Source organism: Bufo bufo, chromosome 2, assembly GCF_905171765.1.
Source record: "Bufo bufo chromosome 2, aBufBuf1.1, whole genome shotgun sequence".
Lineage (NCBI taxonomy): Eukaryota > Metazoa > Chordata > Amphibia > Anura > Bufonidae > Bufo > Bufo bufo.
In genome coordinates, this window is record NC_053390.1 from 357,463,441 (window position 1) to 357,484,527 (window position 21,087).

General features: G+C 44.3%; 2 protein-coding genes across 5 annotated transcripts in view; one reads left to right on the top strand and one right to left on the bottom strand.

Moving 5' to 3' along the window:
• Window positions 1-21,087, bottom strand: part of RFX3 (regulatory factor X3) — a 232,629-nt gene that overhangs the window by 174,177 nt on the left and 37,365 nt on the right. The gene's annotated exons all lie outside the window — the stretch shown is intronic.
• On the top strand, window positions 8,449-9,279 carry LOC120990874 (insoluble matrix shell protein 4-like). The gene has a single exon (XM_040419757.1). It carries the CDS (start codon window positions 8,449-8,451, stop codon window positions 9,277-9,279), a length of 831 nt encoding a protein of 276 aa, XP_040275691.1.

Genomic DNA, 21,087 nt, shown 5'->3' on the forward strand with positions numbered 1-21,087 from the left:
GTGTACATGACTGCCCCCTGCTGCCTGGCAGCACCCGATCTCTTACAGGGGGCCGTGATCAGCACAATTAACCCCTTCAGGTGCTGCACCTGAATGGGTTAATTGTACTATCATATCCCCCTGTAAGAGATCAGGGCTGCCAGGCAGCAGGGGGCAGACCCTCCCCCCTCCTGTATTTAACTTATTGGTGGCCAGTGCGGCCCCGCCTCCCTCCCCAGTATTAATTGTAACCAGTGCGGCCCCCCTCCCTCTATATTCATCGGTGGCCAGTGCGGATATTAAATATGAGCAGTGCGGTCTCCCCCTCCCTCCCTCCCCAGTATTAAATATGAGCAGTGCGGTCTCCCCCTCCCTCCCCAGTATTAAATATGAGCAGTGCGGCCTCCCCCTCCCTCCCTCCCCAGTATTAAATATGAGCAGTGCGGTCTCCCCCTCCCTCCCTCCCCAGTATTAAATATGAGCAGTGCGGCCTCCCCCTCCCTCTATTCATTGGTGGCCAGTGCGGATTCAAAGTATTGTGATCAGTGCGGCCTCTCCTCTCTCCCCCCCCCCCCCCCATCATTGGTGGCAGCGGAGAGTACCGATCGGAGTCCCAGTTTAAATCGCTGGGGCTCCGATCGGTTACCATGGCAGCCAAGACGCTATTGCAGTCTTGGCTGCCATGGTTACTTAGCAACAAATAGAATCATTATACTTACCTGAAGAGCTGCGATGTCTGTGACCGGCCGGGAGCTCCTCCTACTGGTAAGTGAAAGGTCTGTGCGGCGCATTGCCTATAGACCTGTCACTTACCAGTAGGAGGAGCTCCCGGCCGGTCACATAGATCGCAGCTCTTCAGGTAAGTATAATGCTGCTATTTGTTGCTAATTAACCATGGCAGCCAAGACTGCAATAGCGTCTTGGCTGCCATGGTAACCGATCGGAGCCCCAGCGATTTAAACTGGGACTCCGATCGGTACTCTCCGCTGCCACCAATGATGGGGAAGGGGTGGGGGGGTGGGGAGGGTTAGAGAGGAGAGGCCGCACTGATCACAATACTTTGAATCCGCACTGGCCACCAATGAATAGAGGGAGGGGGAGGCCGCACTGCTCATATTTAATACTGGGGAGGGAGGGAGGGGGAGACCGCACTGCTCATATTTAATACTGGGGAGGGAGGGAGGGAGGGAGGGAGGGGGAGACCGCACTGCTCATATTTAATACTGGGGAGGGAGGGAGGGGGAGACCGCACTGCTCATATTTAATACTGGGGAGGGAGGGAGGGGGAGACCGCACTGCTCATATTTAATACTGGGGAGGGAGGGAGGGGGAGACCGCACTGCTCCTATTTAATACTGGGGAGGGAGGGAGGGGGAGACCGCACTGCTCATATTTAATATCCGCACTGGCCACCGATGAATATAGAGGGAGGGGGGCCGCACTGGTTACAATTAATACTGGGGAGGGAGGGGGGGCCCGCACTGGCCAGCAATAAGTTAAATACAGAAGGGGGGGGTCTGCCCCCTGCTGCCTGGCAGCACCTGCCAGGCAGCAGGGGGCAGTCATGTACACAGTTCTCAGTATATTCTAACTTGAAGCGTCCCCATCACCATGGGAACGCCTCTGTGTTAGAATATACTGTCGGATTTGAGTTTCACGATGTAACTCAAATCCGATGGTATATTCTAACATAGAGGCGTTCCCATGGTGATGGGGACGCTTCAAGTTAAAATATACCATCGGATTGGAGAAAACTCCGATCTGATGGTATAATCCTGACTTTACATTGTCAGCAGGCGGACACCCGAACGCAGCTTGCAGCGTTTTCGTGTCCGCCTGGCCGTGCGGAGCCAAACGGATCCGTCCAGACTTACAATGCAAGTCAATGGGGGACGGATCCGTTTGAAATTGCACCATATTGTGTCAATGTCAAACGGATCCGTCCCCATTGACTTGCATTGTAAGTCTGGACGGATCCGTTTGGCTCCGCACGGCCAGGCGGACACGAAAACGCTGCAAGCTGCGTTCGGGTGTCCGCCTGCTGAGCGGAGCGGAGGCCAAACGGTGCCAAACTGATGCATTCTGAGCGGATCCGCATCCACTCAGAATGCATTGGGGCAGTACGGATCCGTTCGGGGCCGCTTGTGAGAGCCTTCAAACGGAACTCACAAGCGGAGCCCCGAACGCTAGTGTGAAAGTAGCCTAACAAGAATTGAACCTCTTTCCTTGAAGTTCTTGATGATCCTATAAATTGTTGATTGAGGTGCAATCTTAGTAGCCACAATATCCTTGCCTGTGAAGCCATTTTTATGCAACACAATGATGGCTGCACGCGTTTCTTTGCAGGTCACCATGGTTAACAATGGAACAACAATGATTTCAAGCATCACCCTCCTTTTAACATGTTAGGTCTGCCATTTTAAGCCAATCAGCCTGACATAATGATCTCCAGCCTTGTGCTCATCAACATTCTCACCTGAGTTAACAAGACGATTACTGAAATGATCTCAGCAGGTCCTTTAATGACCGCAATGAAATGCAGTGGAAAGTTTTTTTTGGGATTAAGTTAATTTTCATGGCAAAGAAGGACTATGCAATTAATCTGATCACTCTTCATAACATTCTGGAGTATATGCAAATTGCTATTATGAAAACTTAAGCAGCAACTTTTCCAATTTCCAATATTTATGTAATTCTCAAAACTTTTGGCCACGACTGTACAATTTAATCTCCATACTCCTGCTGTGCTCCATTCTTTACAACCCAAACTTCCAGGTTGTGGACGTAGAAGATCTGTAGCCATAAGGCTGGGTTCACACCTGAGCGTATTCGATAAGCGCTTTTTACAGGCGTTTTTATTGGGAGTTTTTGAGGCGTATTTTGGGGCGTTTTTGTATTTTTGGAAATGCGCATAGTACGCGCGTTTGTGTGATTAACCACAGAGGCATCCAATGAAAAACTGCCACAATACGCGCGACAATATGCCCCAAAGAAGCTACTTCTTGGGGCGTAGGGCGTTTTACATCGCGTTCGTACGTGCTGTAAAACGCTCAGGTGAGAACCATGCCCATAGGGAAACATTGGTTTTTGCCTGTTGAGCGTTTTACAGCGCGTAGGAACGCGCTGTAAAACGCTCAGGTGTGAACCTAGCCTAACACCTCCCATTCGGCTGTGTGAAAGAAGATCAGCCAGAAATGTAAATGCCACTACACCCTTCCCTGGGCCAAAAACTCTGCCCACTACATCTTCTGTCATCCCCTTGAGGCCTCCTCCTAATGTCTCCGCCCACACAGCCTCAATATGACTCCGCCTACTCTGCTTGTGGAACCAGATCACACAGGTCTGACATCATGACTATTCTGACGAAGGGCATCATGGAGGCCTGGTTGTGACATTAGAGAAAGGCTTATTGCACACGACAGTATATTTTCACGGTCCGCAAAACGGGGTCCCGTTTTTCCGTGATCCGTGACCGTTTTTTCGTCCGTGGGTCTTCCTTGATTTTTGGAGGATCCTCGGACATGAAAAAAAAGTCGTTTTGGTGTCCGCCTGGCCGTGCGGAGCCAAACGGATCCGTCCTGAATTACAATGCAAGTCAATGGGGACGGATCCGTTTGACGTTGACACAATATGGTGCCATTTCAAACGGATCCGTCCCCATTGACTTTCAATGTAAAGTCTGGAGTCCCTTTTATACCATCGGATCGGAGTTTTCTCCAATCCGATGGTATATTTTAACTTGAAGCGTCCCCATCACCATGGGAACGCCTCTATGTTAGAATATACTGTCGGATATGAGTTAGATCGTGAAACCTCATTTCCGACAGTATATTCTAACACAGAGGCGTTCCCATGGTGATGGGGACGCTTCTAGTTAGAATATACTACAAACTGTGTACATGACTGCCCCCTGCTGCCTAGCAGTATCCGATCTCTTACAGGGGGCCGTGATCAGCACAATTAACCCCTCAGGTGCCGCACCTGAAGGGGTTAATTGTACTATCATATCCCCCTGTAAGAGATCAGGGCTGCCAGGCAGCAGGGGGAAGACCCCCCCCCTCCCCAGTTTGAATATCATTGGTGGCCAGTGCGGCCCCCCCCCTTCCTCCCTCTATTGTAATAATTCGTTGGTGGCACAGTGGGCGCCCCCCCCTTCCTCCCTCTATTGTAATAAATCGTTGGTGGCACAGTGTGCGCCCCCCCCCCTTCCTCCCTCTATTGTAATAAATCGTTGGTGGCACAGTGTGCGCCCCCCATCGGCCCCCCCTCCCTCTATAGCATTAACAACATTGGTGGCCAGTGTGCGGCCTCCCATCTCCCCCCCCGATCATTGGTGGCAGCGGGTTACTAGCAATAGTACAATAGTAAAAGATTCATACTTACCTGGGAGCTGCGATGTTCGTGTCCGGCCGGGAGCTCCTCCTACTGGTAAGTGACAGTTCATTTAGCAATGCGCCGCACAGACCCTGTCACTTACCAGTAGGTGGAGCTCCCGGCCGGACACGAACATCGCAGCAGCCACCAGCAGGTAAGTATGAATCTTCTACTATTGTACTATTGCTAAGTAACCATGGCAACCGGGACTGTAGTAGCGTCCTGGTTGCCATGGTTACCGATCGGAGCCCCAGCGATTAAACTGGGACTCCGATAGGAACTCCGCTGCCACCAATGATGGGGGGGGGGGAGATGGGAGGCCGCACACTGGCCAACAATGTTGTTAATGCTATAGAGGGAGGGGGGGCCGATGGGGGGCGCACACTGTGCCACCAACGAATTATTACAATAGAGGGAGGGGGGGGGGGGCGCACACTGTGCCACCAACGAATAATTACAATAGAGGGAGGGGGGGGCCGCACTGGCCACCAACCTATTATTACAATAGAGGGGGGGGGCCGCACTGGCCACCAATGATATTCAAACTGGGCAGGGGGGGAGGGTCTGCCCCCTGCTGCCTGGCAGCCCTGATCTCTTACAGGGGGATATGATAGTATAATTAACCCATTCAGGTGCAGCACCTGAAGGGGTTAATTGTGCTGATCACGGCCCCCTGTAAGAGATCGGGTGCTGCCAGGCAGCAGGGGGCAGTCTTGTACACAGTTTGTAGTGTATTCTAACTAGAAGCGTCCCCATCACCATGGGAACGCTTCTGTGTTAGAATATACTGTCGGTTCTGAGTTTTCACGAAGTGAAAACTCAGCTATGAAAAAGCTTTTATGCAGACGGATCTTCGGATCCGTCTGTATAAAAACTAACCTACGGCCACGGATCACGGACACGGATGCCAATCTTGTGTGCATCCGTGTTCTTTCACGGACCCATTGACTTGAATAGGTCCGTGAACCGTTGGCCGTGAAAAAAATAGGACAGGTCATTTTTTTTCACGGCCAGGAAACACGGATCTCGGATGCGGCTGCAAAACGGTGCATTTTCCGTTTTTTCCACGGACCCATTGAAAGTCATGGGGTCCGCGAAAAAAAACGGAAAACGGCACAACGGCCACGGGTGCACACAACGATCGTGTGAAAGAGGCCAAAGTCTACTTTCCACTGAGGGCACAGTCACGTGACCATTCTCCCTATCTCCGAAGCGAGACCCAAAAAGTAGAGCAAGCACATTGCACTTACATTACAGTACGTTGCAAGGCCTGGCAGGGGAAGCACAGGGAAAGGGAAAAATGTACACTCAGATAAACCATTTATACTCGGATAATACAAAATGACAAAATCTACAATTGTTTCATGGTATCTTTTATAACTTTTAGGTTTGGCTTGCATTGTGCTTTACAGAAACTAATATATCTCCTATAATATCGCAATATTGAGCATAAAAGAAAGAAATCAGGAGTATTACATGTGTGCCTCCTTAAAAGCAACAGGTTTTATGCAAGAGTTTTGCAGCCTGGGGACTGACAAAAAGCCCCTAAAGGGTAATTATATTCTACACTGACGCAGCTTCTTTTATTCTCACCACAAGAAGCCGTGTCAAATGCAACTTAATGACCTCCCCAAAGAACGTGAGGGAAAGGCGTTTTCTGCCGACCATAATTGAATGACTTTTACTTGATTTAAAAGAAATTCAGATGCCAAATGGCATTACTATAAGAAACCTGATACAAGTCCGTGAATCAAATGGGTTTAATTTTAACTAAAAATAATTTAAAAATAAAAAGTCAAATATATATATATATATATATATATATATATATATATATATATATATATCACAATCTAAACATAGTGGGAGATATATGAAGACTGGTGAGTGATACACAGGTCTTGATATCCCATGCACTTCCAGGAGGATGCACTTAATTTAAGACAAGATGCATGCCTGATCATAAGTTAAATGCAAACTCCAGCAGTCTAATCGTGTGATTGAAATTTTCATCAGTGTAGATTTCATCATAAAACTGGTGTAAATGATGATAAATGTTCTGGGTCTCATGGCCTGCCCATCCTCGCTACACTCCCTTTTTGGAAAGCAGCAAGGGCAGTATAAAAAAAGGCCAATTGCGACAAAATTTAATCACAATAGTGTTTAACATCTTCCCACCCTCAGCGGAAGTCAGGTCTTTAAAGATGGCGTCCGCACGCAAGAGCAGCGGGCGCCATAGCCACTGACTCTCTGTGTTATACAGCAGACAACTGGGGCTAATGTCTGTGACTGGTGGTAATGCCGATCACAGGCATTTAACCCGTCAGATGGCCATGTGACCACGTCATCGGATTGGCGTCCGTTGCCTGTGAACGGCCAGGGCCTGCTGAGGCTCCGATGCCTTTCAAAGGTATATTCCAATGTAAGCCTGCAGGTGGCAGCACTACATTGCAATATACTTCTATTTGTCAATGGATTTATTTCCATTGATATACAGCAATAAGTGGCAATCCTGGAAGCCTAAAAGAAAGTAGAAAAAAAACTGTTTTTTAATATATATATATATATATATATATATATATATATATATATATATATATATTAAACCACTCCCCTATTCTCCAGAATAAAAATCCTGCAAAAATGAGCCCTTACATGGTAACTATTAAAAAGTTATGGGGTCAAAATATGGTGATGAAAAGAAGAAATAAAAAAAAATAAATTAGTATTAAAAGACAGAAAAAACTATATAAATGCGGTATCGCTATAATCATACTAACCTGGAGAATGAAGGTCATGGGTCAGTTTTACCACATAGAGAGCATGAAACCTATAAAACTATGGCAGAATTGTGTTTTTTTTTTCCAATTTTTCAGCTTTCCACTATGTTGTATGAAATAATAAATAGTTCTATCAGAAAGTACAGCATGTCCCGCAACAAGCCCTCAATTGTCTATGTGAATGGAAAAATGAAAAAAGATATGACTGGGAAGGCAGGGAGTGAAACACAAAAATGCAAAAATAGAAAAATCGCTGGTTGGTTGAAAACCAGTGGATGTGGAAGATAAATCTCCCCCATAATCCAGAAAAGCCCTTTCAACAAATGAGTTCGAACCTACTGAAGTAAAACAATAGCCACATGACCTTATGCCACTATGGACAACTTCACTGAAGTGTGGTCCATACAAATGCCTGAAGGAGATCAGGAAGTGATCAGTCGGCCTGAAACAGCGACTTCTTTCACATTTGTGTCAGAGCTCTCCAGCAGGCTGTTTCGGCAGAAAACAGCCGGCCAGAGCCAGATGTTATCGTCTGTCCGCCAGCAACATTTTCTGTTCGGCCATTTCTGGCATATTTGCTGGGTGCCACCCGGATCTCTGCTGGATCCCATTATAGTCAATGAGGGGCCAGCAGGCAGGCAGTAACATCCGGCTATACTGTACCCAGAGAGCTCTGTCAGGCTGTTCTCTGCCGTACCAGCCTGCCGGAGAGCTGTAAAACTAGTGTGAGACTAGCCCATTACATATTTTTTTTTTTTTACAGGCCTGACATATTTTGGGGCTTTGTCTGGATTTCTGATAGCCCCTGGAGAACTTGTGTTTGATTTGTTTTAAATCATTACCTAAATGAACTACCCGTATGTTTTTGCACAGTTTTCAGATAAAGAGGTGTAGCAGAGAAACAGAGTGGTGGAATTCACTGCTGTGAAAAGACATATGTTCATTTGTATCACACCGTATCTTATAAATAGATCTAATTAACTACACTGCACACATTCTAATGTCAATAGCAACACACATCTTTCCTCAGTTTCATTTACTGTGGAACATAAAGAGGCTATAATAAATGGGGATGAAGTACCACAAAGAAATAAAAGCAGTTTTATAAAAAAAAACTAAATGGCACTGTCGTAGGAGCAGCCCTGATATAGCATCAAACCTATCATTACACAACATCTATTAAATATTACAATATGGTGGTGCTAGTAACTACAGTGATCACAGCTAAAACTAAACCATATTGTAAGAAGGACTGTGCTAGGTGAAGTATGTGGACAGATCATGTAAGAGAGGAAAGGAAACGCCTAGGGGTGGCATGAAGAATAAGAATGCTAAGAGCCACATGAAGAATGAGAATGCTAAAAGCCACATGAAGAATGAGAATGCTAAGAACCACATGAGGGATGGAAATGCTAAATGCCACATGAGGAATGATAGTGCTAAGTGCCACATGAGGAATGACAATGCTAAGAGCCACATGAGGAATGAGAATGCTAAGAGCCACATGAGGAATGAGAATGCTAAGAGCCACATGAAGAATGAGAATGCTAAGAACCACATGAGGGATGGAAATGCTAAATGCCACATGAGGAATGATAATGCTAAGTGCCACATGAGGAATGACAATGCTAAGAGCCACATGAGGAATGACAATGCTAAGAGCCACATGAGGAATGACAATGCCAAGAGCCACATGAGGAATGGAAATGCTAAGAGCCACATGAGGAATGATAATGCTAAGAGCCACATGAGGAAGGAGAATGCTAAGAGCCACATGAGGAATGATAATGCTAAGAGCCACATGAAGAATGAGAATGTTAAGAGCCACATGAGGAATGAGAATGCTAAGAGCCACATGAGAAATGAGAATGCTAAGAGCAACATGAGGAATCAGAATGCTAAGAGCCACATGAGGAATGAGAATGCTAAGAGCCACATGAGGAATGAGAATGCTAAGAGCCACATGAGGAATGAGAATGCTAAGAGCCACATGAGGAATGAGAATGCTAAGAGCCACATGAGGAAGCAGAATGCCAAGAGCTACATAGTGCAGGAGAAATCTAAGATACACATGGATAAGGAGCATGCTAGGAGCCACATGGAGAAAGAGAATTTTAGAAGTCAAAATGGGAAGGGAGAATTGTAAGGAGCCAAATGAGGAAGGAGAATATGCTAGTAACCACATGGGAAGGGAGAATATGCTAGGAACCACACGGGGAAGGAGAATTCTAGGAGCTACATGAGAAGGGAGAAGCTTGGAGCCACATGGGGGAGGAGAATGTTAATAGCTACAAGGAGAGGAAGAATGTTAGGAGCCACATGGGGAGGGAGAATAAAAGAAGCCATATAGGGAAAGAGAATGCTAGGGGCAAAATGAGGAGCAAGAATGCTAGGAGCTATATGGATAAAGTGAATGCTGGGCGCCTCATGGGGAGGGATAATACTAGGAGCCACATGGGTTACTGTTGCCCTCAAAAGTGAGTAAAACCATTACAGAAATCCTTGTGAGGCACTAACTTACATTGTCTTTGTCTTTGCTTTCAGGAAATTTAGCCATATAAAAACTGCACCAGTACAACTGGGTAAACACAAACTCGTTATGTAATTTTTGCAAACAGTGACCGCTGTAAAAAAACAAAACCCAAATACCCATGTGGAACTTGATCTGTGAAAATAAGCCCTCATATGGCTATGTGAATTGAAAAATAGAAAAGTTATGGCTCTTGAAGACAAGAAGAAAAAATTTAAACAAAGAAATAAAAATAGGCTAGAACCTGAAAAGGTTAAAAAATCAGTATCAAAGACATTAGATGGATTCTTATAGTAAACAGAACTCTATATGATGTCTTCAGTGTAGAGTATGCAGCTCACCAACTAACAACCTAAACTCAGGCCCCCCATAGAATACACGACAAAACTGCAGCAGTAAATAGATATGCTAAAACTAAATGCATGCAGTTAGTGCAGTGATCACTGCTCTGGTAGGAATCTGGCAGTCTCATTGTGGTCATGTACCAGTTTACCAGCTATGCCTTACAGTAAATGTACAGATGTAGCAGAGTTAACAGTCACACTAGTTAACGCGTTATGACTGTGACTGTTAACTCTGCTTCATCTGTACTTCAGGAACCGCACTGAAATGTTAAGGACTTACCATTTCTCTACATGGTCACTTTCAGATATTCTGCCTATGTAGGTTGCTACGAGTTGGTTGCTGTGCGACAGTACGAGTATACAAAGCTTGCAAAACAATCACAGTTTATTAAACCTACGCCAACCTTCTCCACAGCAAGTAGAAAAATCTCGTCTTTTCAAACTCTACCACTTTAATAAAATAAAAAATAACAACTTTTGAGCTCGTGTGCTCAATGCAGAAATTTTCAGAATGAATATGTATGAGCATCTGCTACAAGGAAAGTAGCAAAATAAGTAGACTTCTATCATTCCAGCCAGCTCAATAAATATATTTCAAGAATGTCAAAACTTTCATACTGGAATGAGTTCTCTTTTTAATGTGCTCAAGTATGTTGTTAAAATGTTTTCTAGTTGAAAACTCGTCACCAAAAAGAACCTTAAAGGGGTTGTCCCATAAAAAAATATTCTACATTTTTCAAACCTGCATCTGAATACGTTTGTACTTACATGTAATTAGAACTTAGTAGAGCCAATAAAATGGATCTATATAGTGCCACCTGCTGCTTGCTCTTTTCTTCATCTTTCTGTCCTCCTCACTGGAGGGGGTCGCACATGCTCAGTTCCATCCTTCAACTGCCACCAGCCATAATGTAAGTTAGAGGCGGGGACAGTTACCGGAGATGCTCTTTGAGCAAGGACATGCCCCCAAGCTGCCAGCTTAAAATAAATCCAGCAGAGCAAATGGGAAGACTGCTGGATTCATGGTACAGGGCTGGTTCTAATGTTCTCTTTGTTAAAAAGAGATCGTCATGTACTATATGAGGTCAGATTTTTTATTTTTGACGGTAATCATGGGATAACTCCTTTAATAAATTAAAAATTCCCCAAATGGTACTACATAATATAAAATACAATACAGGTGCGTCCTCCAGGTAAGGATGCACCATCAAGGAGAGGCAGTTTCTGCCCCCTCGTCGTAGCAATTGTGAGATTCTCAGCACCCAGACTCCCACTGATCAAAACTTTTGACATGCCAAAACTTCTTGAAATTACATTTACACTTTAAATGGGTTTTCTGGGACTTAGCTATAGGGCATCAGGAGGCTCCATCTACTGTGTAGTTTCTGGTGCTGGTATACTGTAGACTAAGAGCTGAGCTGCAGCACCCCAGCACGACCAGTACACACTGGACAGAACCTTCTGCTTCCAAGTCCATCCACTGTATAGCTTCGGGTGACTGGATGTCAGAATCTTAATGATCTGATGACCTTTTTTTAAAGCATTGAGGCCTAAACTGATCATTAAAATGAAGAGCTGTGGCGCTTTTCAGATCGTTGTTGGGCCATAAATTACAATGACCTGACAACAGGTCAACTAATCCAATAAAGGCCATTATCTTACTTATTTATTCATGTACCAGTATCAGCGTGCAAGCAACAGTTTCTAAGTTTCTTTTTTATATCTTTTTCTTTTAATAAAAAATAACAAAAAACATTCTTGCCCAATCAGTCCGCATGGGCCTGCAATGGTCACAAGCCATTACCATTTACGTGACCACTGCTGCCAGGTTATAGAGTCACGGGACATTGAAAGGTAAGATTTTATTTTATACAGCCCCCTTCTCTGTTCCCAGTTATCAAAAATCTTGAAAAACTCTTTAATTTCTACTAAAAATATTTTCTCATGTGTGTCTTTGACATACCAAAAATATATGATTTTTGTCGACAAACATGTATATTCCAAGTTGCATAGGGGTATTTTAGGGACAAGTCGGGTGTGGGGAAGCCAACAAAGAGTTGCCTAGCAGAGGAGGGCGGTCCCTATATTATGGATCATGGTGCCAGTGGTCAGGATATCAGGAACCTCCTGACAGGTTCCACACACGCCTGCATTTCAGGTTTGAAGGGGAGTTATCCTCATGTGTCAATAACTATGAAACTGGATGCATCAAATTTAGTATTGCTGAAAACCCCCCAACAATTTAACTATAAAACAGCATAGAAACATAGAAACATAGAATGTGTCGGCAGATAAGAACCATTTGGCCCATCTAGTCTGCCCAATATACTGAATACTATGGATAGCCCCCGGCCCTATCTTATATGAAGGATGGCCTTATGCCTATCCCATGCATGCTTAAACCCCCTCACTGTATTTGCAGCTACGACTTCTGCAGGAAGGCTATTCCATGCATCCACTACTCTCTCAGTAAAGTAATACTTCCTTATATTACTTTTAAACCTTTGCCCCTCTAATTTAAAACTGTGTCTTCTTGTGGTAGTTTTTCTTCTTTTAAATATGCTCTCTTCCTTTACCGAGTTGATTCCCTTTATGTATTTAAAAGTTTCTATCATATCCCCTCTGTCTCTTCTTTCTTCCAAGCTATACATATTAAGGTCCTTTAACCTTTCCTGGTAAGTTTTATCCTGCAATCCATGTACTAGTTTAGTAGCTCTTCTCTGAACTCTCTCTAGAGTATCTATATCCTTCTGGAGATATGGCCTCCAGTACTGCGCACAATACTCCAAGTGAGGTCTCACCAGTGTTCTGTACAGCGGCATAAGCACTTCACTCTTTCTACTGCTTATACCTCTCCCTATACATCCAAGCATTCTGCTGGCATTTCGTGCTGCTCTATTACATTGTCTTCCCACCTTTAAGTCTTCTGAAATAATTACTCCTAAATCCCTTTCCTCAGATACTGAGGTCAGGACTGTGTCAAATATTCTATATTCTGCCCTTGGGTTTTTACGCCCCAGGTGCATTATCTTGCACTTATCCACATTAAATTTCAGTTTCCAGAGTTCTGACCATTCTTCTAGTTTTCCTAAATCCTTTTCCATTTGGCGTTTCCCACCAGGAACATCAACCCTGTTACATATCTTTGTGTCATCAGCAAAAAGACAAACCTTACCAGCGAGGCCTTTTGCAATATCACTTATGAAGATATTAAACAAAATTGGTCCCAGTACAGATCCCTGTGGAACCCCACTGGTAACATGACCTTGTTTTGAATGTTCTCCATTGACTACCACCCTCTGTTGTCTGTCACTCAGCCACTGCCTAATCCACTCAACAATATGGGAGTCCATGCTCAATGACTGCAGTTTATTGATAAGTCTTCTATGTGGGACAATGTCAAAAGCCTTACTAAAATCTAGATATGCGATGTCTACTGCACCTCCACCGTCTATTATTTTATTCACCCAGTCAAAAAAATCTATAAGATTTGTTTGACATGATCTCCCTGAAGTAAACCCATGTTGTTTTTCATCTTGCAATCCATGGGATTTTAGATGTTCCACAATCCTATCCTTTAATAGGGTATTGTACATACTAATGTTTGTAATTTTATGATTTAACAGATTATTAACTACATGCACCCAGAACGCAATACTTTGTTCAAACCAGCGACTGAAAAAAAAAAAAAAAAAAAAGTGTCTTTTACAAGTTAAAGGGGTTTGGCCACCTTTAAAGGGGTTGTCCGGGTTCAGTGCTAAACCCGGACATTCCCATATTTTCACCCAGGCAGCTCCGATGCTCTCCTTTACCCTGCGCTGAATTGCGCACGGCAAAGGCATTTTCAGGAGATCCGGTGATGTACTGGGCTCTCCATAGGGCTGCCAGGCGGAGGCTTCCGCCCAGCATGGAGGTCAGTGACTTCACTGGCACTGATGGGCGGGCTTTAGCGCCGCCCTAGCCTGTAAAACAGCCCATCAGAGGCGGTGATGTCACTGAACACATTGCCGGGAGAAAGCCTCCGTCCAGCCTTGCCCTGCTCCGATGCTAAAATCAGGGGGGCGCTGCCTGGGTGTTATTTTAATATAATTCAGCATGACAAACTAGTTACTATTGTAATTTACTTCTCCAGTTGTGAGATATTCTCTTTATTTCATTATAATAGCCCCACTAAGCTGTATATTAATGTACACATCCATCGGCTGAAGTGGTCACACGTGCTCAGTTCCATCCTTCACCTACCACCAGCTGGTTTTATGGTTAACGCTTTGACAGTTACAGAGAAAGGGCACACCGCCTGAGCTGCCAGTCTCAAGAGAATCTAGCAGAGCAATTGGAGCAATGAACGGGGAGATCTCTGGATCCATGTCAGGTACAGGGCTGGTTCTAGCTTTGTTAGAAAGAGGTTGTCATGTACTATATGATTTTCATTTTTTACATCAGTTATGTCATAACCCATTTAATAGTGCTACCATATTGATAGGATACGCTATAAACGTCCGATAGATGCAGGTCCCTCCTCCGAGACCTGCTGATCTCTTAAAGGGAACCTGTCACTGGGATTTTGTGTATAGAGCTGAGGACATGGGTTGCTAGATGGCCACTAGCACATCCGCAATATCCAGTCCCCATAGCTCTGTGTGCTTTTATTGTGTAAAAAAAACAATTTGATACATATGTAAATTAACCTGAGATGAGTCCTGTCCCTGACTCATCTCATGTACAGGACTCATCTCAGGTTAATTTGCATATGTATCAAATCTTTTTTTTACACAATAAAAGCACACAGAGCTATGGGGACTGGGTATTGTAGATGTGCTAGCGGCCATCTAGCAACCCATGTCCTCAGCTCTGTACACAAAATCCCGGTGACCGGGTCCCTTTAAGAGTGGGGCTCCACAGTGAATGAAGAACATGTGAGCTTACTGTACCCACTGCTAAGGGACTTCTGAAAACAGCTGAGCACACCTGATCGTGCTCGGATATTTTCAGAAGTCCCATAGAAGTGATAGGACCCACATTAGCGGGTCCCAGCGGACGACACCTATGAGACATTCATGGCAAAATCCTATCAATATGTCATAAATGTCCAGATGGGAATACCCCATTTCAATACAGGACAGGCAATATTTTCCAAATTCTGGAAAGTCACCATGTGGATTATTTGATGAGATCAGTCTGAACCAAGGCATCTTTTTATCAGACAAATTTCTTCTACCATACTGCTACAATAGCGCTTGAAAAGAAAGCCTGACATTTTATGCCTGTGTAAGCACACCTCTGGACGGCATGTGCTGTCAACGTTTGATTTCGGACAGACAGCAATTTCGAGCACAAAGCAATGGACACAGTTATTTAAGACTTGGCCAGTATGTTTCAGGATTATTATTGTCAGGCGTAAATTACAGAAAGGTGAAATCGGTTACTACGGGGGAAAAGCTTCAAATACATATCTCCTAATTATTCTTATATTGATGTAGGGAGCTGTGCACATTAGGAGGCTTTATCAGCGTGCAGTATTGGTTGGGTTCCCTCTATCACTCATTTGTCTGCCAGCAGGGCCCATATAGTGAATCCTCCCTCTCACCTACATTGTTGTCAGCCATACTAATGACAGCAAGAACAGGGAGTATAAGGAGACTTCCCAAACACTTGATATTCAGTCCTGGCCAAAGCAGACCACAATGCCTGCAGAAATAACCCTGAGTAAGTTAAAAATCGAACACTGCCCCAACTTGAAAATTTAGGTTTTGAAAGATTTTCCCTGTAAGCTACGTTCATAGTCATCGAGGAAGCTGAGGTTCGTACTGCTGTTTGCAAGGTCCTTACAATGGAGAACCTTCTCTATACCTAATGAAAAAATATAGAGGTGGCAAGGTGGTCACTGGTGAATGCTGCAACATTATAAAATAGTAGAGAAGTAAAGTTTTGGACGGCATTTGATCCATGTAGTACGTGGTGCACGTGGGCAGGCAAATCCCAGTAGCCGATATAGAGAAAATCCTCAGTACTTGCTCTTGTACTTCTAACTTTGCTTTATTTCACGCCATACGGCACACAATTTTCAGGACGCGTTTCAGCCCATCCCAGCCTTCCTTAACTGCACAGGCCGAAACGTGTTATAAGTGCTGGAGATTTTCATTACAAAATAGTAGATCTGGGTTAAAGAGTGACCCTGGCCATACACGTTAGTCTAAAGTTGTTCACAACAGACTATTTCAACCTTAACAATTGTTTATCTGGTGAAATTTAACAATGAAGAATTAGTTTAGTCAAACGATGACAGGTGGTCAGCCATATTTGCCTACTACTAGTCCACAAACGATCTTTCCATGAAAGAATATTCCCAAAGCGTTCCCAGTAAGATTGTTCTCCTCTTACCTAGTGTCACTGAACATGTATGATTAGTTTGAACATCTGTAAGAGCCAATATGGACTAAAATGCGTATGGTTGCATCAGCAAATCAATCATTCACCAGATTATTGGTCATTCTGCGATTGTATCTAATGTGTATGTCCACCTGTGCGACAGTTCTACAGACACAAGGCCAGTAGTGTTAGATTGTGAGGACCACACTAGTATACATCTCTGATTCCTAGATCCCAATTGGTATGTCTTGGTGATGGGAAGAGTTGCCTTTCACGGCACTTACGGTACCTAAGTTTCATGTTGGACTAAACTTCGAGGATCAATATGCCTGCACGCACGCAGAGAAGAAATGTCTAATTTCGATATGTTTGCAAGTTGGGAAGATTTTTATCCACTCATCAATTGAAATATTAGTTACATAAAGAGGTTGTCTTATGGCAATCGAGTTTTCAAATGAAGCCAGCCCAGTGATTATCTAATGGCTGCCAATCTGGGGAAGGTATGGTTGACCCTTTCCGGTAGGCCATCAGGTCTGCTAGAGTATACTACTTGCTAGCTCCTTTCTGCTCTAGGGAAAAAAGAAGGAGTCCCAAGTAGGGGAACCCTTTTATGACATCAATATACCCTTCTCTTATTGAGGCAAACGAGTGTCTGTCACCATGATCAACCCTATTAAACCAGGTATACTGTCTGTTATAGTTGATCATGCTGAGTTAAATCATCCCGTCAGTAGTTCAAATTTGCTGCCCTGTTATAGAGAAAATTACTGTATTTATTATGCTAATTAGATGTTCAGAGCATGAGGGGCAGGCCTAGTCTCTCGGAGCACTTACTTTACCGCCACCGTTCCCCCACAGTACTTTTCCTCCTCTTGAGTAACAGCGCCAGGCATCTTTACTGACTTTCTGCCTAGACCTCTAATCCAGAAGCATTCACTGATGCATGTGCAGATCAGATCTCAGCATCAGGGAAAGCGTACTTAGAGGCTGAGATCCAAACTGTGCATTCGCCTGATTCAACATTCACCGGTGAATGTGCAGTGTCACCAAATGTTCCAGAATTACAGAGCCATGCCGGAAAACAGTGAGGATGCCTGGCCCTGTCACTGAAGAAGAGGGGGAAGAGGCTAAGGGAGAAAGGTGGTGATGAAGTGGTTCTCCAAGGAGCTAGGCCTGCCCCTCAGTGCTTCGAACACCTAATTAGCATATTGAATAAACCGCACATTTCTCTAAAACAGGGCTGCAGATTTGGACTACTAAGGGATCATTCAACTTAATATGATCAACCCTAACAGGCAGTATGCCCGGTTTAATAGGGTTGATCATGCTGACAGATGCTCTTTTAAACAGTTTGCCTCAATAAGAGAAGGGTATATTGATGTCAGAAAACGGTTCCCCCACGAAGTTCATGCTAGCAAACTCTGTTATGTTCTTTGTATGTATTAATTGCGAGATAAGACGCAGCCAGAAACTTCCAGTGTTGCTTATCCAGAGGTCAATCCATCTTTTCCCTACTAGTTTCATACTAGACCCATTCATGTTATATTGCTGGTAGTTCATGGTCAAAGTGATAGGATCCTCTGACATCTAATTTTTCTGAAAGCACCGTATGCCTCTGTCCACCATAATGGTGCCAATAAGGTAGTTCTCCTCTGGCTGAGTAAAGTTCAGTGTTCAATAAGCACTTCATACTTGTACAGAAATGTAAAATACAGGAATAAAAGCGAGGACTGCAAACTAATGCCATCAGTTTTCACCTTTTTCTTTTGCTCATAAAATAGATATTTGTCTGAGTACATAACAGAATTTATAGGAAAAATACTACAAGCACAGAGTCCCTTGGCAGAATGTAGAATTTGCAGTTTTTGTTTGAACAAATGTCAGTTCAGCCTCTTCTAAAACAACAAATATACAAGTCCCTTTCACTGGAAAAGATGTATTCAGAAAAATAAAAGATCAAATCTGCAGTTTAGACACCCATATAGACAGGAAACAACATTAACGCTTCATGTGCATGGGGTAGGCAAATAATGAAGGTATTTTAGACACCCTTAAAGGGATTCTGTCATCAGATTTGAGGCCTATAACCTAAACATATGGCCAGGTCCCTACTAATACCCTGAATCCGAAACTGTCCTTATTAAATGTGCCTGTGGCTCTATTAGCATATAAAACAGGTTTTTATAACCTGTCACTCACGTACCAAATGTGTCCAAGGGGACGTCTCATCATGCAGGGAGCCCGGCTGCAGCCATCTCCTTTCGGTGCCCAGCGCTGCCTTCCGACTAGAAATCGCCGCCTTCCCTTTTAATAGAGCCGTCTACCTCACATCATCGCCGCCTCCCTCACCTCAGCACCGCCTCCGAAATCGTCCGCCCCCTCAGCCAGATCCCGTGCGGCTGTGAGAGGATGGCTGCAATAGGGCGGTCAAGGCAGGTTTGAGCGAAGTGCGCCGGACGGCGCATGCGCACTTCGCTCAACGAGGCCGCACGGGCGCATCAGGTTATACCTAGTGCGCACGCGCGGGATCTGGCTGAGGAGAGCGGACGATTTCGGAGGCGGCACTGAGGTTAGAGAGGCGGCGATGACATGAGGTAGGCGGCTCTATTGAAAGGGAGGGCGGCGATTTCTAGTCGGAAGGCGGCGCTGGGCACCGAAAAGAGATGGCTGCAGCCGGGCCCCCTGCATCATGAGACGTCCCCTTGGACAGATTTGGGACGTGAGTGACAGTTTATATAAACCTGTTATATATGATAATAGAGCCACAGGCACATTTAATAAGGTCAGTTTTGGATTCAGGGTATTAGTAGGGACCTGGCCATATGTTTAGGTTATAGGCCTCAAATCTGATGACAGAATCCCTTTAAATAACGCAGTCATCCAAACCTTGGAGACGCACAGTCCCACTTGCGTCTCTGTATGCTTGGATCCTTCTCTGCCGGTACAGCAGGCCTGTCCACTAGAAAGTGACAGGAGAGACTTTGACAAAAGGATTTATACATAAGGAATGCACAAATGTGTGTGCCTATGGGAATCTACAGAAATTTTTACAATAAAAGTTCAGTTTTGCACTTAAGGGGGTTCTCTGAGACAAAGAACCCATGATTCAGGGTGCTGGGCAGCGTGCAAAAGTAAAAAAAATGTATAATACACTATAATCTAATCTAATCTTTTTATGTGTGTGTCTGAACACATTTTTGGACTTAGTGTTTAAAGAGGACCTTTCACCGCTCCTGACATGCCTGTTTTAATAGCTTCATGCATTCCCCATGTAATAACTATTCTGGAGCATCTGTTCTTATGGCTCTATGTTGTGCCATTCCTCTATTATTTCTACTAGAAGTTATGAATGAATTGTTAGCAGTCTGCAGTAAGGGTACTGAGGGGGGCAACCAGTTGGGGGGGTGTACCTGCACAGTCTGAACATGACAGCACTGATTGGATAGAGTGAGTCTGTGCAGGGACACCCCCCCCCAAGTGGTTTCCTCCCCTCTGTACCCTTACTGAAGGCTAATAGTAATTCATTCATAACCTCTAGTAGAAATGGGGAGAAAGGGAGGTTTCTGCTTACTTTTACTAATTCGTGCCATGTTGGGATGTTAAACGTCTATGTGTATTGTAAAGGGTGGGGCATTGTATACGTTGAGTAAGTGATGTCTGTTCCATTGTCTCTCTGTGTGTATTGTCCTGCCTGTGTTGATTATGTTAACCATGGTGTACCATGATTATATCACAGGCCGAGGGGAGGAGTCTATGTGGGTTGTAACCTTGTGTTATGGGTTAATGCATATTTGTTGTGGGTGTCTCCCTTGCATGGGAGGAGGGCATAAAAGGGATGACTCAACTGCTAATAAAACACACTGATTTTACCCCTTCATGGAGTCTCGGCGCATGTTTAGGGGACTGGGATCTTCTATTCGCCTTATTTCGGATTTTCGGCTGTGGGTTCGGGAGTAAGCTGCATAAGGGCTCATCTGTATTATATGGGTCCCTTTACAAGAAATAATAGAGGAATGGCACAATATTAAAAAAGTATAAAAAAAAAAAGAAAAAACAACAACATGGTCATCCACATGCATATCTCCCCTTCCAGCTAATCAATGGCTTAAACAATGACCATGGTCACGTGCCATTTCTGCACAGGTCACAGCTGAGGCCACTACTTGGCTGGCAGCAGTGAGGTACATGTAGACGGCACATCACATTTCCAGTTGGAAGTGGCAGACACAGGGGTTTGGTGCTGGACTCCTTTGACAGGTGAGTCTTATTTTTTTTTTGTTCTTTTTTTAATTTTACAACCTGCCAGCAAACTGACCTTTGGTTCTGGTCTTGGAAAACCCTTTTAAAAGTGAAGTCCACAAACGTGTTCCGACACTCACATAGAAAAGGCCGCTTAGATTACAGTGTGTTATACACGTGAATTGTAAATACCTCACCGGGCCATCAGAAGCAAAAATAAGCATATCCTACCTCTTTAGAATTAGAACCTTTCCCCTGATCCACACAAATTAGATGTGTGAATTTCAAAGGGAATCCTACCACAACTCACAGATGTGATTTTACTTACTATCAGGAATGGCACTTCTGATTAGGCCTGAAAAAAAAAAAAAAAGACAGATGGCTGGGAAAATAGGAGAAGAAAAAAAAAGAAACGACAGCCTTGAAGAAGGTAGTGATACCATGCTGGTACTGTACCGATGCCTTACTTATC